At 42.6% G+C, this 17,937-nt stretch overlaps 1 protein-coding gene across 2 annotated transcripts in view; it reads left to right on the top strand.

Annotated features, from left to right (window-relative positions):
* PTPN11 (protein tyrosine phosphatase non-receptor type 11) overlaps nt 1–17,275 on the top strand; it is an 82,062-nt gene extending 64,787 nt beyond the window's left edge. For both annotated transcript variants that reach the window (XM_073881101.1, XM_073881100.1), the window contains 5 exons: nt 402–469; nt 973–1,124; nt 10,517–10,629; nt 12,439–12,540; nt 13,248–17,275. In XM_073881101.1, the coding sequence (XP_073737202.1) occupies nt 402–469; nt 973–1,124; nt 10,517–10,629; nt 12,439–12,508 (403 nt within the window). In that variant the 3' untranslated portion in view covers nt 12,509–12,540; nt 13,248–17,275. The remainder of the gene's footprint in view (nt 1–401; nt 470–972; nt 1,125–10,516; nt 10,630–12,438; nt 12,541–13,247) is intronic.
* Nucleotides 17,276–17,937: the final 662 nt, after the last annotated feature.

Below are 17,937 nucleotides of genomic sequence, written 5' to 3'. Positions count from 1 at the left end.
CTGCGTGTGAAACTTTATTCACTTTTTTAAAAGCTACTGTTTATTGAGCACTTGCTCCATTCCAGCCTCTGAGCTTAGTGTTTTCCATACATTACTAACATTTGAGCCACACAACAACCTTGTGAAGTATTTACCATTATCCCCATTTCACTGACGAGGAAACTGAGGACCAGAGAGGTATAGGACTTACCTCAGGCACATTGTACTGGAGAAGCTGGGCTCCAAGTATAGGTTGGACTAACTCCAAAGCCCCGTGCGCTTAGCTAATCTATTCAAATAGACAATCTTATAAATACTCCCAAGAGCAGACATTGTTTCTGGTAGTATTAGTAGCTTGGTTTTGAGTCCGAAACCCCCATGGACGACTCCACTGTCATTGCTCTTTGTCCTTTTGCCCCCAGTGCTGGAATCGGCCGTACAGGGACGTTCATTGTGATTGATATCCTCATTGACGTCATCAGAGAGAAAGGTAGGTCATCTGGAGGGCAAGAAGCGATAGTTCCTGTTTTTAGTTTATGTGCTAGTGAAAATAGCCCCGGGGGAGAGAATTTGAATGTTAAAACATTTTCACAAAATCTGGGCTGAAGACTTTGACTTTCAGTATGTTTACACGAGAGAACAAAACATTCTCTTTGAGCTTTTGACATAAAATGAAGCTTAGGAGCAGTGTGTGTGTCCCACTGCCAGGGACTTCTGTTGAATGTGCTGCGGTGGTCTGCCCACCCACCTCATCCTGGCTGGACGTTATGGGGTTGGAAAGTGAGGGGATCCCGACCTCCGACACTTTCTCAGGTAATTTTCTGGAATCATTTGTATCGGTCAGAAGGCCAGTGTAGCCATTGGAACACGTTCAGTTAGAACATTAAAGACTAAGTTTGCTCTATCTCTGAGTCTGCTAAAAGTTGTGCATTACACCACTTCATCCCCCGGCCCTGCGGTTTCTCCTAGTGCCTCATGTTGCTTCCTTTGCAGGCGTCGACTGTGACATCGATGTTCCCAAAACCATTCAGATGGTGCGGTCTCAGAGGTCAGGGATGGTCCAGACAGAAGCACAGTACCGATTCATCTATATGGCCGTCCAGCATTACATTGAAACACTACAGCGCAGGATTGAAGAAGAGCAGGTACCAATCCTGGAGGGGCTGGAGTGCAGATTTTCATTTTCTTTTCTGGGCAGCTCAGTCAGATACGCTCTCCTTTTGAGCAGGATGGGCCTCTGAGAGACAGCTGCCATTGTTTGGGAATGGGAAATTCGTTCCCAACCAGGAAGGGCCTCTCTTCCCAACTCTGATATTTCAGTAGCGGGTAGCTTAGGGAGGTAGCCGCTGTCGTCCTGGCCTGGCAGATTGGGGAACTGCCCCATGGAAAGGTTAGGATTTTTCCCAGACAGACTCCAGGACTTTCACACGGCAAGTTTGGAACTGAAAGCCTCGAAGTGTCCAGCCTGTTCCGGTTTAGATCCGGACTGTCTTTATCCGGATCCCACCTCTTAAACGAATGCTTCGCTCTTCGTAGCACACAGCAGTTTGAACCATCAACTTGGTTGAGTTGGAAACAGTGAAACTTCAATTTTAATAAGCCATGCATAATGAAGAAGAATGTGGAGTTGGATCCTTTCCATTTGAAGCTATTCATAACAGACACAAAGTTGAGTTAATTAGGAATATGCTGAGAGGAGGAAAGTGAGGAGACTGCTCCTTTGGGGATCTAGGCGTCCCCCCCCCAGCCCCCCCCCCGCCCTGCTGCTCTGCCGCAGACAAGGAAGTGTCTAAACAGCACGGAGACCTGCCTGCCTGCTTTACGCTGTGTATTGCCTTCCAGAGAACCCGGCTTCTCAGAATGGTACCTGCTGGCACATGGTGAGACTTCCAGCCTAGCAGAATGGCAGCCACATTATCAAAGCTTGGCTAGCCAAAGTAAGATACCTGTTAGTTAGCTTCGTAGGTTCTCAGTTCACATAAAAACCCTAGAGGGGCACCTGGGTGGCTCAGTCGGTTAAGCATCCGACCCTTGGTTTCGGCTCAGGTCATGATCTCAGGCTTGTGAGACTGAGTCTGGCATCGGGCTCTGCGCTCAGTGCAGAGTTTGCTTGTCTCTCTCCCTCTGCTCCTTTCCCCGCTCTCTCTCAAATAAATAAATAAAATCTTAAAAAAAAAAACCCGAACACTAGATTGTTTCATTGTACAAAAACATCTTCAGCAATAGTGCATGTATAGATATGTAAGGTCAAATAATCAACAAAGTACAGTTTTGACCTTTCGTGCTTTAAATCTGACTTGGTGTTATCGTAAGTGTTGTGAAATATTTAGATGGTTACTATAGGCTATTTTCTTTTTTCTTTCTTTTTTTTTTTAAGATTTTATTTATTTGAGAGAGAGAGCACAAGCAGGGGGAGCAAGAGAGGGAGAAGCAGATTCCCCGCTGAGCAGGGAGCCCGATGCGGGACTCGATCCCAGGACCCTGGGACCATGACCTGAGCCGAAGGCAGACACTTAACCAACTGAGCCACCCAGGTGCCCCACTATAGGCTTTTTTCTATTTGTCTTCTGGTTATACTGAATTTGGGCCAGGAATAGTTAAAGCATAAAGTTGCCCAAAGAGAAGGACCTCCTAATAAATACAAAGAGTATTTATAAACATAGTATAAACACAGTTGGTACAAATTCAGGAATATCTTGAGGCATATGATGTAATCTTGTTTAGAAACCTAGGGGAAAAGCTCTATTTCTTTTAGAAGCTTTGTCATTTATCCTTGTTTTGGCAACTTGAGGGCCTTCCCCTCCCATCCTTGATAGCACTTCGCATCTTCTCGTTACCATATATAGTCTCTCTGACCCTAAATCTCAAGTTGTAATTTGGATTTAGGAGCTCCTTTAAAAATACCTTTATAACTGCTGTTTTTGGGGGTCGGGAGGAGCTAGACAAAAACAGAACATGTTCCTTAAACAGTGAAGCCGCCTGAGTTTTAAATTAAGCAAAAGAATGAAACTCATGTAGGATCATTGGCTAAGCCTTTTAAATACCATCATTTCCACAATTCTAAAGAGTTAAGGACCTTCGGGATTGAAGGAATTTGCGAAAGAGGGTAAATGAAAAAAGAGAGTGCGTCAGGGGTGGTGAGCCCGGGGAAGGAAGCAGGAAGTGGCGCCAGGAGGAGGCGAAGCAGAGACAGGGGGGCGTCCAGGGGAAGGTGCAAGTGAGGCGAGTTTGAGAAAATTCTCAAGTTTTTATAAAGGATTCTTCCCACACTCTGCCATTTACTTGAAAGTAGATTTCTTTGTTAACTTCCACTTAACAGTATTGAATTTTTTTTTTAATTTGCAAAAACAGTGTATGGAATTCCCTTCACCCTGTTAACATATTAACACACTTTATCATTCATTTGTATTTTCTCTATATATATACAATATGTACTTATAAAAACGAAATGCTTGTAAGTTGCCAACATTTGTGCGCCCTTGCCTCTTAATGCTCTGATGTGTACGTCCTAGAAATGAAGACATTCTTTTACCTAACCATCGTGAAATGGTCAGAACCAGGGAGTTCGCATCGGTCCAGCAGTTTTCTAATCTGCAGACCATCTTCAAATTTTGCCAGTTTGTCCTCCTCCGGTCTTTCTGTGGTCCAGGGTCCCCTGGTGCATGTGGTTGTCAAGTATCTTTACTTTCATCTGGGACAGTCTCTCAGTCTTCATCTTCCTCGACCTTGCCATTTTTGAAGAGTTCAGGCCAGTTATTTCGTAGAATGAGCCTCAATGTGGATTTGTCTGATGTGCTTCCTCGATTACGTTCAGGTCTTGTGTTTTTGACAGGACTGGCACAGAAGTGATGTTGCATCCTGATACCTCCCGTCAGGAGCACCTCTGTTGATGTGTTTCATCGACTGGCAGTGTTCTCTTTCTCCACTGTACAGTGATGATGTCCCCCTTTTTAATTACTGTTTTATAGGAAGATGTTTGAGACTGTATAAATAACCTACTTTCCATCATACCTTTTGCCCACTGATTTTACATGTATTCACTATTCTTGCCTGGAAAAATTACTCCTGTGATTTCTGCCCAGTGGTGATTTCCTACTTCCATAATTCCCTTTACCCGTCTAAGTACTAACCAGGCCTGACCCTGCTTAGCTTCCAAGATCAGACGAGATTGGGTGCGTTCAGGGTGGTATGGCTGTAGATCCTAATTCCCTTTTCATTTATTAGGTGGGAGCCTTCTCTAAAGAAGAGCTTTCCCTTCTCATTCATTCATTCATTCATTCATCATTCATTCATTCATGTCAGAATGGGTGATAGTCCATTACTACTGTTTATTTTGTTGCTTAAATTGTCCCAAATTTGGCTAGTGGGCACCTCTTCAAATTGGTCCTTGTGTCCTTTTGATAGTTCCTATTTTTGAGTACTTCCTTTTTTTAAAATGACGTTTTTATTTAAATTCCAGTTAACATACAGTGTAAAATTGGTTTCAGGTGTAGAATTTACTGATTCAGCACTTACGTACAACCCTGGGTGCTCCTCACAAGCGCCCTCCTTGATCCCCTCACCTAGTTAACCCATCCCCCACCCCCCTGGTAACCATCAGTGGGTTCTCTGTAGTTGAGTCTGTTTCTTGGGGGGGGGGGAGGTCTGTTTCTTTGTTTGCGTCCCCCCGCCCCCGTTCATTTGTTTAGTTTCTTCCTTATATTTTTAAAGATTATTTATTTATTTGAGAGAGAAAGAGCGAGTGAGAACAAGAGCGGGGTGGAGGGTCAGAGGGAGGGAGAGAAGCAGGCTTCCTGCGGAGCAGGGAGCCCGATGCGGGGCTCGATCCCAGGACCCTGGGACCATGACCTGAACTGAAGGCAGACGCTTAACGACTGAGCCACCCAGGCGCCCCCATCTCACTTCCTTATACTTTTTGACACCAGAATATGAAGACTCATCGTGTACTTTCCCAGCTGTTTTTCATAGGAGCCCTGATTCTCTTTGTTGTAGAGTGGTATTTTGAAGCCAAGATCTGGGTACTGGCTGTGCTTATTTGTACTGGTATAGCATTATTTGTATGGCTAATTGCTAATTAATTAGTGCTCTAGTTGAACTCTTGCTATACAACCTCATATTTATATGAGGTTTATATATTATATGAGGTATATATACACACACACACACATACTCTCCTCCAGTAGTTTTTTTAAATTAACTTTTTATTTTGGAATAATATTTAAACTTCTAGAAAAGTTGCAAAGACAATACAGAGTTCCTATGTGTGCATCATTCATTTTCTGTAACGTTACCATCTTGTATAACCATGGTACTTTTATCAAAACTAAATAATTAACCCCGATGTATTGCTGGTAACTAAGCTCTGCAATTTATTTGGATTTCACCAGTTTTCCCACGAATGCTCTTTTTTTGTTCTAGGATCCTGTCCAGGATCCCACATTGAATTTACTGCCCCTCTGGGTCGGTACTAGTTTCTTAGTCTTTGTTTCTCACGACCGTGACGCTTCTGAAGAGTTCTAGCCAGGTATCTTGTAGAATTCCCCTCAGTGTGGGTTTGTCTGATGTTTTCTTGTGATTTGATTAGAGTAATGGATTTTTGGGCAGAGTACCAATAAGGTGAGTTGCGAGGTGCCCTTCTCATCACTCAAGGGGCACTTGATAACAACATGGCCTGGGGATATTAACCTTCAGCACTAGGCTTAGGTGGTGTCTGCCAGGTTTCTCTCACTGTAACAGTGACTCTTTTTCCTTGTCCTTACTCTGTTCTTTGGAAGTGAGTCATCTAGTGCAGACCATACCCAAAGGAAGGGGAGGAATTAAGCTCCAGCTTCTAGAAAGGGTTAGTTTCTACATAACTTATTTAGAATTCCTTTGTAGGGAAGATTTGTCTCTTCTCTCTATTTATTTATCCTGTTTTTTTCTCTTTTCTTTTTATTTTTTTGACAGAGTGCGTGTGCACACAAGCAGGGGAGGGGAGGAGCAGAGGGAGAGGGAGAGAGAATCTTTTTTTTGATGTAGTGTTCCATGATTCATTGTTTGCGTGTAACACCCAGTGCCCCATGTGATACGTGCCCTCCTTAATACCCATCACCGGGCTAACCCATCCCTCACCCCTCCCCCCCAAAACCCTCAGTTTGTTTCTCGGAGTCCATAGTAGGGAGAGAGAATCTTAAGCAGGTTTCTTGCTCCCCGCATGGAATGTCATGGGGCTTGATCTCAATGACCCTGAGATCATGACCTGAGCCAAAATCAAGAGTTGGACACTTAACTGACTGAGCCACCCAGATGCCCCTAGAGCATTTTCATTTGATCCTTTCTTCCTGCTCTTGGCTTTGGGGCTTTTCTTTCTTTCTTTTTTTTTTTTTAATTAATATATGCTTTATTTTGTAGTCTTAATTTTTTTTTTTAAGTAGTCTCTATGCCCGGGCGCCTGGGTGGCTCAGTCGTTAAGCGTCTGCCTTCGGCTCAGGTCGTGATCCCGGGGTCCTGGGATCGAGCCCCGCATCGGGCTCCCTGCTCCGCGGGAAGCCTGCTTCTCCCTCTCCCGCTCCCCCTGCTTGTGCTCCCTCTCTCGCTGTGTCTCTCTCTGTCAAATAAATAAATAAAATCTTTAAAAAAAAAAAAAAAGTAGTCTCTATGCCCAACATGGGGCTCGAATTCACGACCCCGAGATCAAGAGTCGCATGCTCTAAGTGAGCCAGCCGGGCACCACAGGGTTTTTTTGTAATTTACAGTTTAAGAATGGACTGCAGTTACTTCACATGGCAGGATATTTAATGCCAGATGATTTTCGAGACTTGTGGTTGGACCCTCCTCTCAACCTTGACTGTATGAACTGTCAAGCCCATAAGATTTAATAAAAATATTACAAAAGGTTTGGTAACTCTGCTATGTCCTTGAATTCAGGTGAAGGATAGATCAATTTCAGACCATTTCTTTAGGGCTCTGTAACAAATCTCCCTCCACCCCCCTAAAATCAAAATAACCCCTATCCCCTGAGATTTTTTTCTTGTACTGTACAGACAGCCTGGGCTGTCACAGTACTGAGAAATAAACTCATCTGATTTGTGAATCAGTTTTATTTCTTGTTCTTTCTTAATAAGCTAAGAAGCTCCAACATTTTTATGTTTTTCCTTGAGTGACTTAATTCATTGAAATAATTCCTGTCTCGTTTGTATTAGAAAATTCTTTTATAATCACTTTATGTAGAAATACTTTTTTTTTTTTTTTCAAGAAAGTAGTAGGGAGGGAGAAATGGGGTTGCTGTTCAGTGGGTAGAGTTTTAGTCATATAAGATGAAAAAGTTCTGGAGGCCTGCTGCACAACAATAGCATATACTTGACAGTATTGCATTGTACACTCCAAATTTTGTCAAGAGCCGATATCTCATGTTATCTGTTGTTTTTTTTAACCACAGCTTAAAAAAAAAGTGTTGAGTACAAAGCAAGCTTATGCTTCAACTTATTGATTGTATATTTCACATTTTTATTTAAAAAAAAAAAACGAGTTAGGGGCGCCTGGGTGGCTCAGTTGGTTAAGCGACTGCCTTTGGCTCGGGTCCCGATGGATCGAGTCCCGCATAGGGCTCCCTGCTCGGCGAGGAGCCTGCTTCTCCCTCTGACCCTACCCCCTCTCATGTAGTCTTTCTCTCTCTCTCATTCTTACTCTCTCAAAATAAATAAATAAATCTTTAAAAAAAAAACGAGTTAGGATTTTTCAACTCCAGATTAAGGTTTTTTGTTGTTTTTTTTTTAAGTGATTTTTTTTAAGATTTTTTTTTTTAATTTTTTATTTGACAGAGAGATAGAGAGCACAAGTAGGCAGAGTGGCAGGCAGAGGGAAAGGGAGAAACAGGCTCCCTGCTGAGCAGGGAGCCCGACGTGGGGCTCGATCCCTGGACCCCGGGATCATGACCTGAGCCGAAGGCAGACGCTTAACCAACTGAGCCACCCAGGGGCCCCTTTTTTAAGGTATTTTAATAAGGCTCCACACTAGTGTGGATCCCAATACAGGGCTTGAACTCACAACCCTGAGATCAAGACCTGAACTGAGACCAAGAGTCGGTGTCCAACTGTCCAGAATAAGTTTTAAAATAAGGATGTTCTCTGCCAGGTCTTCCACTTAATATTTCATTTTAAATTCTAGCTTTTAAAAAATTATTTCTTGTGGATGTCAGTATTTCAGTGCTAAAAATCTGTGGCTGCTTTTTAAGGCCTTTCGATTTTTAAAAACAGTTGTTCAAAACATAAAATACTGTGTAGAGTAAACAAAACAAATCTCCTTGGATTTCTTTTTTGCAACTTCTTCCCTAGACTATAAGTTCCCGTGATGGCTGCTTGGTCAGTTAACAAACTGGTTGGGCTGCTTTAACAGAGTCTAAATAATAGTGGCTTCAACAAGATAGAAGCTCATTTCTCTTCTAACGTAAAAATCCGAGCTGGCAGGCCATTTGAGAAGGAAATGGGCAGCTTGGCTCCACGGGGTCATCCAGGGGCCCGGACACCCAGTTGTCCTTTAGGACGTTTCCTTTTTCCACACGGTTGCAGACAGCACGATGAAGCGGACAGCAAGCAGCTAGCTGCCTGTTCATGTCAAGCTTTTTCTGTGGAGAGTCAGACAGTGAATCTCTTAGGCTGTCCAGCTTCCTTTTTATTTTGGTCCCATGTTTATATATGGTCACAGAGATGCTTTAGAGTTTATAGGTTGGAGTCGTAACAGCTCTTGTTGTATGTGAAATAAGATTTTCTACTGTTGTTTTGGGGTGAGTTTTGAGTAAGGAGAGGAAGAAGAACCTTCACCAGTGAATTTAAATTTGTTTTATGTTTCATTTTGAAAAAAATTTAAAGTAATAGTACTATACCTATAATTGGACATTTTGTTTTGTCACATTTCGTCCAAGTTTTTTCCCATTTATTTACTTATTTATTTATTACTAATCTCTACACCCCATGTAGGGCTCTAACTCACGACCCCAAGATCAAGAGTCACACGCTCTTCTGAGTGAGCCAGCCAGGTGCCCCACTTTTTCCTTTTATAACAGCAATCAAATGTGGCAGGTACAGCTGCCAGCCCAAGTGCCCCCCTCATTTCTATCCTTGGAACCCCAGGGCAATCACTAGGCTTGCAGTCTTTTTTTTTTTTTTTTTAAAGATTTTATTCATTTGAGACAGAGAGAGAGTGCGAGCAAGGGGGAGGGGCAGAGGGAGAGGGCCAAACAGACTCCCCACTGAGTGGGGAGCTAGATGCAGGGCTCGATCCCAGGACCTGAGATCATGCGCCAAAGTCAGACGCCCAACCACCTGAGCCACCCAGGTACCCCTGCTTGCAGTCTCTTTTTATATTTTAAAATACAAATACCAGTAATCTACACATAGTAGATAACATTGTTTTATATGTTTAGAATGTTCAGCCAGATGGTATCATACTGTTTTATTGTTCTGTAATTTGTGTTTTTCCACTTAACATTGATTATAACACCTGTTTTGATACACACACAGTCTCTCTTTTTGTTGCTTCTCTTCACTGTTGCAGATTATTTCACGATAGGAATACATCACATTGATTCATTCTCTTGGTGTAGCCATTATTAAGAGTAACGTGTCACTAGACATCCTTTCACAGGCCTTTTAGGCTTCTGTGTATGAGTTTCTCAAGAAGCGAATGTTCAAGGTTGTCGAATATAGTTTTGCTACTACTGGACACTAACTGGTTAGTATTGAGAGTTCGGACAAACGGCACACCAATTTACCCTCTCAGCGGCAAATGGAAGTCTCTGCTACACGTCAGTATTTGATGTGGGCACCCTTTCTAATATGCTGGTTTTCTTGAATAATCCTAGAATGAAGGCAACATTATATAATGATGATTGGTGGGTTCGATTTTCAGAATTGGTTGTTTTTAGGTGAACTTAAGAGTGAAGAGTGATAAATCATCTAACCGGGACTCCTACCAAATATAGTTCACTCTGCATCTGTAATGAGATTACATTCTGCTGGTTTTCCTTGCCAATTTTTTTTTTTTCAAGAGTATCATTAGAGCCAAAAATGAAGTTTTAAAGGTGCTAGGGTCCTTTCTGGGCTGGAGGTGGGAGGCGGGGAAGAGACAATAAAGCGCTACCATCTTCTGTACCTGTGGGCCGTTTTTACTTGGAGTGAATTTATTTCTGGAACTCTTTTCCCAACTGTTTATCTGAGAATCATTAAATGTGTTGCAAGTGAATTATGAAATGATTAGATGTTAATGTGGCAAAGAAAGTGAGAATTCTCTCTTAGCTCAGAAATAGATACATTTGATTTAACATACTAAGTTGTTAATGCATGACTCTGCTTTTGAATTGTATGGTTCAAAAGTACTTTTCACTTGTATGGTGTTATTTACATTGAGGTGAATTCCCTGACATTTGATCAACATATCATTATTTAGGGTCCAACCTTTCTGTCTGCCTGTCTGTCTGTCTGTCTTTGGTAAAATGCCTTCGTTGCTTCTTTTTCCCTTTAAAAAAGTCCAATTCCTCATATATGCAATCTTCACCTTTCAGAAAAGCAAGAGGAAAGGGCATGAATATACAAATATTAAGTATTCTCTAACGGACCAGACAAGTGGAGATCAGAGTCCCCTCCCGCCTTGTACGCCAACACCATCTTGTGCAGAGTAAGTAATAATGAAGGAAATTCTTTCTACCTGAACACAGTCCTATAGAAAAGCTTAAAAAACAGCAGGTCTTTGCAGCACACACCTGTCATTGTTGCCCAGCTGATTAGCGAGTGTGTCAGGGGCTTTCTAAACTAAATTTTAATTCACCTAAACCAAAGGCTGATTGGTACAGTAGCTGTGATTATGTGAGGTTATCAGTATATCAAGTGGTGGTTCTCTAAGAAGAATCTTAAATTTCCTTTTTGTGGGGTGTTGTTAATGATGGACAACAAAAGTGGGTAACACCCCTTTGGTTGTATTAAGACTCTTTGCTTAGTAAAAGTAAATAAGTTGACCATTAATGTCCCGACACCATCATGATCTGTTAATTTTCTGGTCAACAGAGAACAGACATCTACTTTGAGCCTTTAAACCAAGAGTCTGCAAACTACAGCCCCCAGGACAGATTCTGGCCATGCCCCGTTTTTGTACAGCTCATGAATGGTTTTTAAGGTGTTATATTTAAAAAATAAATAAATAAATAAAACGGCAGCACAAAGAATATTATATGCCAGAGACTGAGTATGGCCTGCAGAGACTAAATTATTTACCCTCTGATCCTTTTCACAAGAACTTTGTCAATCCCTTGTGTAAGCTAAAACGTGTTAGGAGAACATTTGTTAAATCGATTATGTGAACCGCAGTCGTAAATTATTATTTTTCTCCATATTCTAAGGTAGTCTGTGGTATAACATTTACTTTTTATTTTCCCCCAAGAGTCTTATCTCTGTTTGATTCTGATGTGGATTTTTAAAGCCCTGCTGACTTTAATACTCTATATGCACGTTTTAGATAGCAAATATGAGGCTTGTATTTACATTTGGCTTCTAGTTAACATTGAAATGAAATTATACAGCAAAAGTATTCTCTCCACCAACCTGCCTCTTCCTTCTGCCTGCTTTTTCCTTTCCCGGTGGACTGAGGGGGAATGTTGATATTTTAAATTGCTATCTGCAGTCATTTGCCGTGGCACCAGCTTGTCAGGGCTCTGCGTCCTGGCCAGAGAGAGCGTTCCCTGAATATCGGCAGAGCTCATGAACTCTGATGACTCCCTTATTTCCAGTGGCCTCCCCGTGCGGCAGGTTCTCTGCCTCTCCACTCCCATCATGTTCCTTACAGGATGTAACCCAGGATACCCCGGACCCCAAGCCCCTTCTTGTCCCTCTCAGATTGGCATTTATGGCTGCTCGGTCCCCTGTCCCTCCAAGACTGCGCTGATCTCCACTCCCTGCTCAGCAGAATGGAGTCTGGCTTCTGATGCACTGGCCCTCCATCCCAGAACCCTGCACCACCACTGAGCTTCACCCTCACTGTTCCCCTTCATGTAGCTGGATTCGGGGCTACATGGGTCTGTGGGTCTCACTGCTCCTGCACTTTCCTTCCTTGGACCTCTTGCCCATTAGGATCCCTCTGCTTGAAATGAATACCTGTCCTTTCTATGTGCTCACATCTCACCCTGCTTGAAGGTCTTACTCAAAGGCCTCATCATATAGGCCTCCTTTGCTCTGCCCACCAGAAAAAAGGCTCGCTTTCCTCCAACCCCAGAGAGCACGGGGACTCGAGGCTCTTACTCCACTTTGAGCTTGATATTGCTGTATGTTTATGTCTTACAGCCTGTCCTAGAACGCAGCTCCTGGGGCCTGTGTCTGCACCGTATCGGGTCCTCAAAGAATGGAGTATGTGCTTTATAAATACGGTGCGAGCTTGGACAGCATGGTCTGCGTTTTATTCATGTTTTCTTGCCTTTCTTTTTTTTTTTCTTTTCAGAATGAGAGAAGATAATGCTAGAGTCTATGAAAACGTTGGTCTGATGCAGCAGCAGAAAAGCTTCAGATGAGAACACCCACCAGGACTTCAGCACAGACCTAGGTATTTAAATGGTAGTGCTCACCGGTTGTTTATACCATTTGTGGCGTTTTTAAGCAGGCAGATCATTTGTGAGTGTTCTAGCGAGGGGCAGCATAACGAAGTTTTACAAACCACCCTCTTTTTTCTCTTCCTAAACTCCTTTTTTCTAAGCTGGATTTATTTTCAAGTTCATTAAGGATTGAAACCAAATACAGAATTAATTCTGGGAGGGGCCAAGCTGGTACTTCATTATGGAGAGATGGCTGGTACGGGTGAGGAAGAGCCGGTGTCATTGCCCCTTCCATTTGTATTAGAGTCGGTTAACCCGAGCTGTGCTGGGAGATGATCTGTGGGGACCCGGGAAGTGGGGGGACACAGCTCTGGAGGGTTGGCATCAGGATGCCCGAGTTCTCATCCCCCTTGGCCCCTGCTGGGATGTATGACCCAGGGCTCTGGCTTCCCCGGGCCTGCGCCCCTCTCACCTCCACATCCCTGGGAGCTCTGTCGCTGAGAACTCCTCTCGCCTCTTCCCTGTCAGTCACCTTTGTAGACAGTGACCCACTTTGTGATGCATGTTGGAAACTCACAGTTTCAGTATTGCATGGTGAAATTCCCATTTCAATGGGTAGTGTATTTAAAAGCTATAAATCTGCTTGAAAAATGGTTTAATGCCTTGAGAAACTTTTAGATGTGTGCTCCTTAAAAATTCTAACTTATTTCTTCCCCAGATGTGGACCTTTACCCTCTCCCTAAAAAAGATCAAGACCAGATGCAAGAAAGTGTATGTGAAGAATGAATTTGAATTTGGAAGGCTTGTGTTGTGGTTGACTACCTTTGGATAAGCAAAATTCGAAACCATTTAAAGACCACTGTATTCTAACTCAACAATACCTGATTACCAATTACTCATTTCCTCAGATAAGAAGAAATCATCTCTACAATGTAGACAGTGTTATATTTTATAGAATTTTATTTTAAATTGAGGAAGCAGTTAGTTGTGCTCTATATTTTACAGATGACGGTGATTCAAATTCTACTTATTGGCATTTTCTTTTCTTTTTATAACCTTAAAAATTCAATTATTTTTCTCTTTGTGAGGGATGACAGGACACTTATAAGAGGAAAAACGTTTTGGGAAAGGTGACAACATCCCGTGGGCGTGAGAAGAGTTTCATTTGTCATTGCTTATCCAGTAGTGGAAAATTCATTTGATGGCCTCTTTTTTTGGCTAAATGATCATTAAACCAGTGGCCCCAGACTGTCAGAAGTCGACTTTTACCTTTGCATTGCCATTAAAAAATCATGGGAAAAAAGAATCATGGAAACTTGGGAGAAAAGGTGTGTTTTCTTCTTAGCGGATGACCAGTTACCATTCAGCCTGTTGGCTGAGGAGGTGGTGGGAAAATGTTTGTCATATTTTCTTTTCATTTGACTCATCGTCTTGTATTTAGAAAAAAAAAAGCGCATCTGTGGATAACCAGCCAGTGTCGTGGTTCGATTGTTGGTGACAAACCACCCCAAAATGTAGTGGCTGAAACCATACTTCTTTAGTTTGCCTCTTCCCTGTTCTTCAATCTGGGCTGGGCTCAGCTGAGCTGTTCCTGTCCTCTCGCTGGTGTTGGTGTGTGTGTGTGGTCAGCTGGTTGCCCAAAGGCACTGGGATGGCTGGGCTTCTCTCTGCAGGTCCCCGGGCCTCTCCTCCATGCAGTGGCTCCAAGTGGCCCCGCCAGCAGGGTAGCTGGACAGCTTACATGGCAGCTCAGAGCTCCCAAGGGTATCAAGCAGCAATGGCCAGGCCTCCTTAGGACTTAAACCCAGAACTTCTACTGCCCTCTATTGATTAAAGCATCGCAGGCCCAGCCCAGATTCAGGAAGGGGGGGTGGCACGAGGGCATGAAGCGGAGGTGTGATTCACGGGGGGCCCCCCAGAGTAATAGGCTTGTCAGAACCAGTGTCACAGGAAAACAGCAATCGTTAGCAAAAGTAGAAGCTGCTGGTGACGTTGGGAAATGGGAGCTGCTTCTAATAGCTGGTGTAAGCTGGAAGTCAAACTGAGAAATAGAGGGCCTTCTAGAAGCTTCTTGAACCACTTCTGCTGGCTCTGAGCATATTTTCTGAGCCATTATTTGGGGAAACTGGTCTTGTAAGGGTGGATGTGTTGAGGGGGCAGAGCATCTGAAAGCAGAACTGTCCTGTCCCGGGACTGCCGCAGAGGGCAGTGCTTCCTCCCCACCCGTGGTTTCAGGCAGGCTGCAGCCCAGAGGGGGCGCTCCCCACGAGGCCGCGCCTCAGACTGAATTAGCAGTAGCTCATTTTGGTTCTAATCAAGCAGTAAGATTTGCTACCGTTCTACCTGAAGTGCCTTCTCCAAAGACATCCTCTTTGCCGCGTGTGTGGAATCAGCCTTCAGTGAGTATGTTTCAGTGAAAGTGTCATTGGTTGACTTTGTAAAGATAATAAAATGCCACGGTGACTTGGCCATAAGTTTCCGGTCTCCTCACGCAGATTCTTCTTGCTTTGGCTCCCGATCCAGCCCCGGTAGTACTTCCGTTCTGAGGTCTTTACCTCCCGTGAAACCTTGAGGTAGTTTGGGGACTGCCTCCGCTGCCATTTTCACAGACAAAATGCACATTGACCCACCCCCCCCCACACACACCCCCACACACCCCCGTTGAGCCTAGAATGGCTCTAGAACGCAGGTGTGGCCCAGAGGTAATTACCTTCTAAGGGGAATGTCAGTAACTACTGTCTTCTTGTCAAGCCTGTAAAGAAAGAGATTCCAGTTCAGTATTTGCAACAAGGATCTTGAATCCTGTTCTTTTTATTGCATTGTCACATTGAAATTTTCTAGTTTGCCTTGATTTTGTGGTATAGTTGAGACTCTGGACTTTGGGGGCCAAGTCTTTCACCAGCATACAAGGGTTTGATTATACAGATATATCTGCTGCATTAACGTCTCTGCCTGTAGCTTAAGATCAAGTTGTTTTGTGCTTGGAACAGAAACGCCTGATCTCGGCTATCTTTGTTTGTTACCGGACATTGATTTCATTTAGATTTCCCTCCACGAAGTCAGCAAACTATCATGTTATGTAAACTTCTGCCAAGGCAAGATTGTAGTAGTCCCGAGGTTGCTGAGGTTTGCCATGTGTCTGGTGAAAAGGGGATTGCAGGTTCTCAGATGAGATTGCTCTCCCCGAGTTGGAATCAGGAAGAGAGGCCGTGAAGATGTGGGGAGCTGGAGGTGCAGGTGTTAAAAAGTAGTGGAAATGAAAGTTCCAAAGAGGTGGTTTGTGAGGAGGTCAGAGGGTGAGGGGCCAGCGCAGTCAGAACTTGAGTAGGTTGAATCAGGTTACCTGGCAAGTAGGTGTGATAGATACAGGGATGCAGTCTGCTCCTGGGTTGCTGGTAGGCATTAAATTTGCACAACATCCCGTAGCTGGTTGAGTATTTTAAAATGATAAGCATAGGGTTTTATATTTGGGGTGAAGAAATTATCTGACACATGGTATTGGGGTTTTTTTAAAAAGCCAAATTTCAGAGTCTTAAGAGTTTTTGTTTTTTTTTTAAATAAATAAATAAGACACCTCACCTCCAGTGTGTGACCCTCCTGAAAATCATGGACCTCTCTCCCACTGAATCCGTGACTTTTCAGATGCGGCTAAATGGGGATGAGAAAATTGCCGTATGACTTTCTTGGTGTTTGTACTTTCTTTATGGAGCCTAGTTGCTTTGGAACAGCCAAGAAGATTATCGAGATTATTTTTAGGGGCTATTTTACTGGGGATCTGAAGAACTAATATGACATCCTGGGTTATTTCTAGTTCAGGGGGAATGTGGAAAGAGTATGCAATTGTGAAGTGTTTTGTTGTAGCTTATTAATCCATAAGGGGAACTTAGACTGTAGACATAAGGACACACCCAGTACAGTTTCTGTTTTCTGTATGTTGTTGGGGGAATAAAGTTTTATATAGCAAGCACATGGCCTCCCTGATTTCAAGATGCCTTTATTAGGATCTGTATTAGCCCTTAATGTTGTTGAAACCTTTCTCCCTCTTCCTCTTGAAAAATAAGTTCCAAAATACAGTTTATTGTATCTTCCATCATTGAAAAGTTTGTTCTTTTTTCACTATGGGCAGTTCACACAAGGCAAAAATATTAAACAGTTGGTTTTAGTGTGTTGTATAACTTTACTGTATATCAAACTAATTTCTACAAGTTTTCATCCTAAACCTCAAATCATGTAATTAATAATTTGCCTGTTTATTTATGACATAATTGTGATCTTTTATTAATAAAAGCTAACGGAAAAGGATCCTTTATTAAGCTGATGACTAGACCTACATTTAATTTTCCTGCAGTATATGAAGTATTGTACCAGAGTATTAAAAGATATGTAATATTTTATTGATAAATCTATCCTTTAAAAGGAATACATTTTAGGATGTCATCATTTTGATGTGAATCATGTAAATGTTGATAATATGCACTGTTTATTATACATTTAGTGTTTCAAGAGATTCACTTAATTGCCTTTTTGCCCACGTATTATGTAGTCTGTTTGCAATTGTTTTTAAAAAATGACATGGAAAGAATAGTTTATGTAGAGAAACATTAGTGGATGTTAATTGTCTCCCCACCTGTATTTATGGGTGTTAGTTCAACTGCGTTGCTAGTTGCAAAGCTGTATTATCAGAGTAAACGTGTATTTGTAAACTGTATGGGAACTAAAAATTAGGAATAAAACCATTTTCTTATATTGTGGTATTTAGTCATTTACTTCATTGGAAATGTCCAAGAAAAACTGGGATTATAGGTCACTCAACCTCTTATACTGGCCAAATGCTGACATTTAGCAGCTCTTATCTAGAGGATAACTTGGAATACAGAATACATGAGTCAGTTCCTCAAGCATTTATTGAGCACCCACTCAGTGAATAGCTTGGGGAGGCAGGGGATTCTATTTGCAAGAACTGAGGAGTAACCAATAGAAAGTATGTCTGTGAAACATACAGGAAATGATCAGGAAACATACAAAGTGAATGTAAATGGTGCCAGGTGGGGATATGGAGAGCAGATGACAGAGCTGGCTCGTAGGAGTAAATTGTATACCACAGGACACCAGCTTGTCCCTTGAGAATAGATTTAGGCTACAAGCAAACAAGGCCATTTGCTGCTTCCGACAGCACTGCAGGAACAGTGGCAGAAAGAAATCATTTTATAAGAAACAAAACAGGTAGTTCTCAGTTCTCTGCTGTAAATCCAAGGAGAGATTCATATTACTCATTTACACTGTGAAACACTATTGTCCTCTCCGTCTCAACTGAGTTACTTAACGCCTATCAGTCAGATTCAGCTGGTTTCGTTGGTGAGACCAGTCCTCTAGCCATTCACAAAATAGGGAGTCCCTGGGCAATGCCA

Source organism: Callorhinus ursinus, unplaced genomic scaffold, assembly GCF_003265705.2.
Source record: "Callorhinus ursinus isolate GAN/ISIS: 27379988/994484 unplaced genomic scaffold, GSC_fseal_2.0 scaffold41, whole genome shotgun sequence".
Lineage (NCBI taxonomy): Eukaryota > Metazoa > Chordata > Mammalia > Carnivora > Otariidae > Callorhinus > Callorhinus ursinus.
The sequence above is the reverse complement of the archived record's forward strand: the minus strand, read 5'-3'. Positions and strand labels throughout refer to the sequence as shown.